General features: G+C 30.8%; 1 protein-coding gene across 1 annotated transcript; it reads left to right on the top strand.

The window, feature by feature from the left end:
* Window positions 1-4,658: 4,658 nt before the first annotated feature.
* Window positions 4,659-5,130, top strand: LOC120177600 (auxin-responsive protein SAUR71-like). The gene has a single exon (XM_039183696.1). The coding sequence runs from the start codon at window positions 4,683-4,685 to the stop codon at window positions 5,088-5,090; it is 408 nt and encodes a 135-aa protein (XP_039039627.1). The 5' UTR covers window positions 4,659-4,682; the 3' UTR covers window positions 5,091-5,130.
* The last annotated feature ends 5,202 nt before the right edge of the window (window positions 5,131-10,332 follow it).

Genomic DNA, 10,332 nt, shown 5'->3' with positions numbered 1-10,332 from the left:
TCATCACTACCCACTTGGTATATTACTACTATCCCAATACTCGATTAGGTGTTGGTTCATTGATAATGACTCCCTAGTTTCTCTCATTACACTTACCATCGGTTCACCATTGAACTGATAGGGTAACTTGCTTATCTGTGATTATAGGTGTTCATGTGGTACTCAATTTCCTCTATCTCGCTAATTACGTCGTTCATCGCATCACTCTATGACATGTCTTCAACAATGATCCTTAGTTTGTGATTACTCGAAACATGTTCGATTGAAGTTACTTGGAAGTATTATGCCCAATATGGTTACTTCGATCATAACTCACTCCTACGAGTATTTCTAGCCATCTTTAGACATTTATGTCCCTCACGGATAAAGTTCCACCATTACAAGTCATCCTTGACTCATACGGGCCTTAGTGAAGTTGAATATAACAATCCAAAATGAGTAGTATCGATACCCTACATGCAGTATCGATACCCCTTGTTTAAGTATCGATACCTCCATGGGTACCGATACAAAGAATGACTTCTTTTGCTAAAAAGTGGCCTAGTATTGATACCAGATACCCTTAGTATCGATATTACCCTCAGTATCACTCCTCCCTCTCATTATTGATACTCCTTACTAAAATTACCCACAAATCATCTCATTTCATCCATCATCGATACTATTCATCCAACATCGATACACTAACCCAAAAAACCTAGAAATAGGCTTTAGAAACACTAAAAAATCCTCCCACATACCCTAGTTTTGTCCAAAAACATGTTCTAAAGTTTAATGGAGTTGTTTAGGGTCATTCAGTGCTATAAAAACACTATCTTTACTCCAAAAATGTTATTTAAGTATGAATCAAGTAAACTCCCCAAATATGCTCAAATACCTAAATCCCCAACAAGGCATCATATTTAGGAAATTCACAACACAAGAAAGGATTAGAAATAAACTACTTTTGTGTTAGAATACCAAAATGAGACTCTTTTAGCTAGCTATCACTCTCCTCCAAGACTTGGATAATAAACCCCCACTTTTTTCTAGCCAACATAGAGACCCAAGATTTTCTTAGCACAAGGAAGGTTGTAGAAAGGATTAAGGATGAAGCTCAATGGACTCACCTTTAGCTATGGAACATGGAGAGGAAAGGAGGAAAAAGAAATACGAAAGAAGGAAATGAAGAGAAAAAGATGATGGAAGATATAAAGCTCTCATAATTTTCAAAAATGGAATATTTTAATTGTTTTTAAAAAAATCTTAAGAAATCCCTCAAATTTTAGATTATATATTTGGAAACTATAGGTTTTCAAAAGCATAATTATATTTAATATCTTTCTTGAAATATACAAAGTCTTCATTAAAATATAAAAACCTTAAAAATTCATAAAATGGACTGTTTTTTTTTCAGGTTTTAAATATTTTTAAAGAAAATTTGAGCTTTTTTTTTACAAATTTTGTAAATTTTAATTATTTTTCTAAAATAATGAGCACGATTACATAAAAAATTTAATTTGAAAAAAACACACAATTCTGAATTTTTGATATTTTGAAATATTATTTATTTTATTTATTTTTTGGATTTTCTATAATTTTTAAATTTTAAATTATTTTGACACGTGATAGTATTTAATTGGACCGATTTTAATATAGTATAGAGGCCGATATAAGTAGTAAACCAATAAATATTTAAATTATTATCAATAAATATCTAAGAGAGTGGAAACAGAAGTAGACATGGTTGAGAGATATATGGAGGTTCAAATTGGGTTGTCAATCAATTACTTCATTTAAATGGAAGCGTTTTCCGTTCAAAATTGCTTAATTAGCTTTGATATGTCGCTAGTATTTGTAGTTAACATTCCCACAAGCAATACCATGTTCATGTCCTATATGTATAATACTATAATTTTAGTCACGCTAAAACGTTGAACCAATTACTATACCTAACATTGAGCAACAGTTTTATTAATTAATTACCTCCATAATAATAATTAATTTTTATGCTATATAGAATAATACATTAGGTCGTTTTAATGATTAAAGAGAATGTTGTTCGGACTTTAAAGGTCATAAGTTCGAACGTTATGCCTACAGGGTGCGTATATGTGATCAATGAATTAAGAAAATTATAAACGAATACTACCTTACAATTACTTCAAACTATTCACAAAAAAGAAAATTTGTGGTATGTTGAAACTATTTCACTTACAAGTTTTCTAGTTTCAATTAATTGATTTGAACTTATACAGTTTTTTTTATAATCTGGAGAGATTATAAGGTAGTATATGTTCATAATTTTTCTTAACCACTGATAGCATACATAAACCTTACAGACGCAATTGTTCGAATCCAAAACCTTTAAGGAGAACAATACTCTCTTTAACCACTAAGATCACTTCATGGCTTCTATCTAAAGTATATTTAAATAATTCAAATTTGGGCGATTTTAATAATTGTTTTGTTACTTGGATTTTCAATCAAATATAATTGTGCATATATATTTTTTTAAATTTAATAACATGAACCAATTGGACCTTGGAATGAATGGTTGAATCCAAATAATATGATTGGTACCGCATTGGTTAAACGTAATAATGACCTAGGCTTAAATAATTTGTGCATCATATCTGAAAAATGATTAAAATTTTTGTTAGTTTAAATCTGAGATAATTTAAAATTAACCATTAATTCAAACTTAAAATAACTGAAAAGTTTAAGAAAATATGCATCATGAAAATTATCGGTATCTGAAGATAATTTTGATAAAATGATTGAAATTATCAGTAACCGTCGATAATTTTATTTTATTATTATATTTTTATAATTTAAAAATAAATTATAAAAAAACAAAAAACTTAAAATAAGAGAGATAAAGTAAATCTTTTTTTAAAAAAAATACCCCTTTAAAATGAAATCATAAGTTGAACGATTAAATTTTATTAATTGAATTATAAGTACATTATAACTATACTTTTTACAAAGAGTTCATATTACATGCATTGTAAATTTATAGATTATTAGATCCATCTAACGACCTCAATAGTTAAAGAGAATGCAATTCTCTCTAAAGGTCTTAGGTTCGAGCAGTTACGTCTGAATGATATGTATGCATTATCAGTGGTTGGAAAAAAATTATGAACAAATATTACCTTATAACACTCTTAGATTAATAAAAAAAGGTAAATTTATAGATTATTATTAAATAGCATTATGATAGTTATTAATGATTAATTTTAAATTACTTAAGATGAATATATTTTTTAAATTAATGAAGTCATAATATTTATTATCAATGTGTTAATTATCCAGAGATGCATCAAATAGTTATTGCATTCAAGTATATTAGTATATATTTTCATTGGAGGTAAAAAATATATTGGAATAAAAGGGTGCATGAAACTGATGTTTAAGCATTATCTAAGCTTAATCGGTTAAATCATTCCTTCTTCACCTTTCCGTCCAAACAGCCTAGGGTAAACAAAATATCCATATTGATTTGCCAACAATTCAATATAGCTTTATCTAAGTTTTGAATTTCTTGAATAAAATTAAGGGTAAATTATATGCTTAGTATCTCAATTATCATTTTTTGCTCCATTTTGGTCATTCAACTATTATTTTTTTTAAATGATACAAAACGTTACATTTTGATTTTATTTTGGTCATCAACCATTAAAAAATTAACAGAACAATTGTGGTGACATCTTTTAAAAAATTAACGATGTTATGGTATTATATTATATGTCAACATCACTGTTAATTTTTAAATATAGATAACTAAAGCAAAACTAAAATATAACATTAAGTATAATTTTTTAAATAATATGAGACAAATATAATATAATATAATATTTATTAGAAGACTCTCAACTATTTGATTTTTAGATAAAGTACACAAATGATCCTTGGACTATATGGTGTCGCTTTATTGAGTCTCTCGACTATTAAAAGTTATAAAATAGTCCCTGAACTATGGATATTGCTTTATTGATTCACTCGACTATTAGAAGTTACAAAATGATAATTCAATTATTCATATGTTCTAAATTCATCATTTTCCCGTTAAAATATTGAAGACATTCTGAGTTGGACGTTAGCATGCTTGAGATATAATAAAATCTTATATGAGAATCTCAAACGATTATCATAAACATTTTAATGTCTAACTCATATTACTATCAATTTTTTTAACGAAAAATGACAAGTTTAAAACAAATGAATAGTTGAGTGATCATTTTATAGTTTTTAATATTAAAAAAACTCAATAAAACAATATCATATTATAGAATATTTATTTTATAACTTTAGATAATCAAAAGAAATAATAAAATAATATCTTATAATGAATGAATCATTTGTATTATTTACGCTTGATTTTTTAAAATGGAGATGAGCGTAAAATTAGGACAAAATTTTGTTGAATAAAAGGTTTAGAACAACAGTTGGGATTTGTTGGTGACTGTTCTGTAAAAAGAATAAAAAAAGAAGAGTAAACAGTACTGCCAAGTACGTCCTACCTGTACCCCCACTCTCTCATCATCGCCTTTCTATGGGTATCTTTTATTTCTTTCTTTATTCATTTTCTCTCCCTTTTCTATCTATATATTCCCTTTACCCCTCACTTCCCCTTCTTTCAATCGAACATTCCCATTTACACTCCCATAATTTCTTTCTATTTTGCGTTACGCATCCAGATGAAGCAACTCATCCGCCGTCTCTCCCGCGTCGCCGACATCTCCGCCCAGTACAAACTCCTCCGCTCCGACGCCTTATCCGCCACTCCTCGACCTGAATCTTTCCGTTTTGCGGTGGTTAAGAAGCAGGCACCGCGGCATGTCCCACACGGTCACGTCCCGGTTTACGTTGGGGAAGAGATGGAGCGGTTCGTCGTCAACGCGGAGCTGCTGAACCACCCGGTTTTCGTCGGGCTGCTTAACAAGTCGGCTCAGGAGTACGGATACGAGCAGAAGGGGGTGCTTCATATTCCGTGTCACGTGCTGGTTTTTGAACGGGTTATGGAAGCGTTGAGACTGGGGGTTGAGTCACGTGACCTCCAGGATCTCCTTCGTTCTTTCTCCGACGACTGTTGTTACGATTTCTAGGCAGAGAAACAGGAGCGAAACGAAGTCGTTTCGTTTTTTCTTTTTCATTGTAAATATATAATGTTAGATGAAAACGGAAGAAATTTAGGGCTTTTTTAAAGTGCGATTTTTCAAAGGAAGCAAATTCCCCTTTTGCCCTATATTTTCTGTCAGATTTAGCTTTCTGTTTGGCAGTTAAGAAAATCATACTTCAAAGGAAAGTGAACAAGTTTGAGTTGTCATTTAATATGTAAAGCGGTTTTAGAATGCTGTGTTTTTGTTTTCTCCACTGAAAGTGAAAATTGGACAAACATTTCGAAATTTGGATTTCTTTTATCGATTCTTACTTTAATTTTCTCGACATCCAAACAAAAGGTGGAAGAATGAGCGTGTGTCGGGCGCAGATCTATACTTTGGTGGAACATTAGGTGGCTGTTTTTCTACTTTCGATGTTACAGGTGGCAGTGGGAGGGTATTTTGGGAAGGTTGGAAAATTGGGATACATGCGTCATTAAATTCTGGTGATGATTTTGTAAAGCATCTAAAGAAAACCTGGACCAAATGACATAATATCTTTTTGTTACTTTAATTATTATTTCCCTTGAGAAGATTTAAAATGTTGATGTGATATGCATAATTAAAAGCAAAATATTTATTAGGATTCTAATGCATAAATGTTTGATTAAAATGTTAATCGCTCACAATTATATATCATTTGAGATTGTTTATGAAATTCAACGTACAATTATTCATTTACCAAAATATAATCAAAACTTAGTAATTTAAAAAATAATAGCTAAATAATTAAAACAAAATAAAAACAATAATTAATATTAAATATATAGTTTATTCAATTAATTATTATAAAATATGATCAAATTGATAATTAACATAATATTTATGCATAGACTAAAATAAATTTAACCAAGATCCACATCTATATTTATACATGATAAAACTTAAGATTACAAAAATTTATAATACTTCAATCTTCCTATTAAACCAATGCCTCAACTACTTCATGTTATATATGATATAGGAAATTCTACTATGCTTGTCGCGTACCACAACGTATCACTAAAGTGGCGTACTAAAATGTACTACAAACAAATTTGTCCTTATAATATAAATATTAAAAGTATAAGAATTTATTGAAAATTAATCATTAATTAAAATTTAATTTTACTTTTAATAGAATTATAATTTAATTATATTTTTATTAAAATATAATAATTAATTGTAGTGATTCAATTTGTTTAGAGTTAGATTTTTTAAATTATTTAAGGGTTGAGGGCGTCGGGGCCAGAAAGTCACCGAAAAATAGTGTAAAACAAATCCAACGCTACCTTCGCCTAGTTCGCTGTTGACTAGATCGTCGTCGTCCAGTTTATCGTCGCGAAGGAGCAACATTGGTATCAAAGGTCTCATTCCCTTGCTCATCTATAGTAACATCAGCAAGCTTAGCCAGGGTAACATCAGAAGAAAACGAATGATCATGATTACTACAATATTACATTCCATTAAAAACAAAGTGAATTGGTCAGAGGCATAGAGAGGCAATGATTTATGGCTGTCGACACTCGATTTCATCCCGATAATATTAATATTATTATTTTTTTTATTATTATTATTATTATTATTATTATATTTTTAATTTTTGCATGCTTATACAAAATCCAGTACAAGCCCAAATTACAAGTTCTAGCCCAACAACCCGTGGCCCAATGCCACAGCCCATGCGTAGAAGCCCGAACATGGGTAGGGTTCTTCACTCTTTGCATCAGACGCCCCCAGTCCACGACCGTTGGATCTGGTGTTAGATCCAACAGTCTAGATCGCCCAAAATTAGGGTTTGCACCCTAAGTTTCCACCCACCGCTGCCGCCACTCATCATGGGTAATCCGATCTGGACCCATCCAATGGTCCAGATCAAGCCAATCAGATGCATCGCAGTTTTCACCAATCCCTACCACCACCAGTGCTACCAATCATGCACTAAGCCCCTTGCGACAACAAAACCCAAATCAGCAAGCAACAAGTAAACCTTAATTTTTCTTTGTAATCATTTCATTTTTATTGAAAAAAAGAGAGAAAAAAGGTTGTATAATCTGGGTTATAAAACCCTGAATGAGCTATGTAAAAAGGGTTCCCCTTTTCCAGTTTAAAAAAGAGCAATAAAAAGAGCAAAAGAAAGATTAAATGCATTTTATCTTGTTTTTCTTCAGTTTCGAAATGCAAATAGAAAACAAAAAAGTAACCAAGCAACCAAAATTCGATTTGCATATAGTAAAAACTAAAGAGATCGAGTGATACCTGAGTGAGGGAGTCAAACTGGGGACCGATTCTTCGTTGGAGGTCGTCGGAGGGTGAGAAAGCGTCGAGGGGGCTTTTAGGGAGTTTTAGACCTAGATCTAGGCTTAGGGGTCTAGATCTGAGCGTTTAGGTGTTTTTAGAGTAAGTTTTGAAGATTCGAGTGGGCCGATCGAAGAGAGGGAGAGAGAGAAAAAAGAGTTTTGGGTTTTTGTTTTAAAATCGGTTTAAATTGTAAAAAAGATTAAGTGTTATTTATAGAAGGAATTTCGGGAGAAATCACACTTAGGTTCCCCGACTTTAGGCGTGTTTTTACGAAATAGTTATATGTAGGGACTAGTTTTGTAATTTACCCATTTATTATGCATGGTATAAATTTTTGGTATAATTATTGTTTAGTCCCCCTAACTTTAGCATGTTTTTGCATGTTAGTCACCTGTAGGGATCAATTATGTTGTTTACCCTTTTGTGTGCATGTTATATATTTTTAGGGTTATTTGCATTTTAATCCTTGTATGTTTAGTGTCTGTTTACAGTTTAGTCATATATAGTGACTGTTTAATTTTTTAAAATGTTTTGGACTGATTTAGTAATTTACCCTTTTTTATTCGAATGCATGTTTTAGGATAGAAAAAAGGGAATAATTAGGAAAATATCCTATTTAGTTTCTACATGCTTATATTTTGAACCAGAATATGTTTTTTTATTTATTTTAATTTGGCCATGCAATTTTAGTTTATTTTAATTTATCCCTCATGTTTTATTTATTTTTTTCTTTGTCATCTTAGCACTCAATATTAAAAATGCTAATTTTAGTCACCTTTGTACTTTATTTTATTTCAATTTTGACATGATGGTTTGATTATTTATATTTTAGACCTATTTTCATTTTATTTTATTTTAAGTTTTGCATGTTGCTTGTATGTTAGTTCATTTTAGTCATTAATTAATTTTGCATGATACTCTCATAAGCATCTCTTGACTCAAATTGAAATAAATTGGCTAAAGGTAATATTCGTTCATTTTAATATTGCCGTAAAGTGATTGTCTTAACATATAAGAAAATTAATTTCGATAATTTTAAAATGAAAGTCTATCCCATTTAATGACACGAATTAAATCGAATCCATTTTAAAATTCGGGGATTGGGAAAAAGATCATGTTCTTTTAATTAAATTTACTGAGAAAAGACTGTTAGATTGAATCTAAGGTCTCGTCTCGAGCTATTTAAATAATTGAACATCCTTATTCTCATTAAATACTGGTAAAATTAATATTTAATTATACTTGCTTGATATATGCTTTCTATTTGTTTTATTTTTGCATGTGTTTTTCAATAGGATTTCAAAATAGTAACACCTGAATCGATAATGAAAATAGTAATATCTCCTCATTTTGGTTGAAGTAATAAATGATTGCTTTAAGGCATGAGAGGTCATTTATTCTCGATTGGAAAAAAATCAGATATTACCGTTTTCTCTCGAGTTAATATTTATTTTTAAGACGGAATAGTGATATCTCTTCTTTTCGATTAGAGTATTAAATGGCTGCTTTAAGGCATGAGAGGTCATTTATTCTCTATTGGAAATAATCAAATATTACCGTTTTCTCTCGAGTTAATATTGATTTCTAAGACGAAATATTGATATCTCTTCATTTCGATTGGAGTAATAAATGACTACTTTAAGGCATAAGAGGTCATTCATTCTCGATTGAAAATCATTAGTTATTATCGTTTTCACTGGAATCAATATTGAATTTTAAGAAAAAATAGTGATATATCTTCATTTCAATTGGGGTAATAAATGACTGTTTTAAGGCAGGAAAGGTCATTTATTCTCGATTGGAAAAAATTAGATATTATTGTTTTCTCTCTTAAAATTATTTGGTTTGTTATTATCTTGAATTATTAATGAACTTTAGAGTGAAATTTTAATATTTATTTATTTCAATTGGAGTAAAAATCGATTTCTTTAAGGTATGAGAAGTCGATTATTCTAGATAGGAAATAATTAAATATTATTGTGTTTCATCCTGAAATTCAAAAGAATATTACTTGTAGGGGATCTTAAATTAAATTAGACTCGAACTCGTAAATTTCATTGCAAAGGCAACTAATTAATCGACTAGGTACAGATTTAGGGCGCTGTGGGGGTGCTAATCCTTCCCCCACACATAATCGATACCCGAACTCAAATTTTGGTAACGCATACTATGAATTTATTGTTTTAATTAAAATGAATGTTTTCTAAACTGAAAAATACTTTTTGGGTGCCCAATCACACCCTAACCAAAGATTGGTGGCAACTCCTCGAACCACATTTTATCGTTAACCTGTCATCAAAAATTATTTCGAAACGAGACCCCATTTCCCTTTCAAAAAACTGTTTCGATAGCTTGGCTACTCCGCTAGGGACTTTTTTTTAGAGAGTCAGGCCATTAGTTTACTAATTAGTTGTCTTTACAAATGAAAATTACAAGTTCGTTCTATTTTGATTTTTGATCCCTTGTGTGGTTTGAATAAATTTTTTGCTTGTAATTTGATTAACCACTTAATAGTTGTACTGATTTGTTTGCTAATGTTTTCAGAGTAAGTAAATGTTCAAGTTTTTTAGACTTCTGTTTTGTGTTGATTTTTTTGTTTCCACTTTTCCTCACACACTGCACAGCTGCATTTGCATAACATGAGCTAAAACCCCACTCCACCATATTTAAGTAGGAGTGAGAAGCTACTCCCTTGTGTGTTTTCACCTCCGTATAGGATAATGAATCGCTCCTGGGGCTTACGCCTTATGGTCCTCGTAATGATCTTCACCTCTGTATGGACATAAGGAGATGTGTACCCTCAAATTGAACTCGATCTGAAAGCCTGTGATGGGGCATGAATGAGAGATCGGTGGCCTAAGGGGGCACCGATAAGGACAATTTGAGGACCTCTTACTTTAGAGCCAAA

Source organism: Hibiscus syriacus, unplaced genomic scaffold (assembly GCF_006381635.1).
Source record: "Hibiscus syriacus cultivar Baekdansim isolate YM2019G1 unplaced genomic scaffold, ASM638163v2 tig00112293_pilon, whole genome shotgun sequence".
Lineage (NCBI taxonomy): Eukaryota > Viridiplantae > Streptophyta > Magnoliopsida > Malvales > Malvaceae > Hibiscus > Hibiscus syriacus.
The sequence above is the reverse complement of the archived record's forward strand: the minus strand, read 5'-3'. Positions and strand labels throughout refer to the sequence as shown.

What these genes read in the sequence shown, in the direction of transcription:
- LOC120177600 (XM_039183696.1), top strand. Translation starts at nt 4,683, where the DNA reads ATGAAGCAACTCATCCGCCGTCTCTCCCGCGTCGCCGACATCTCCGCC.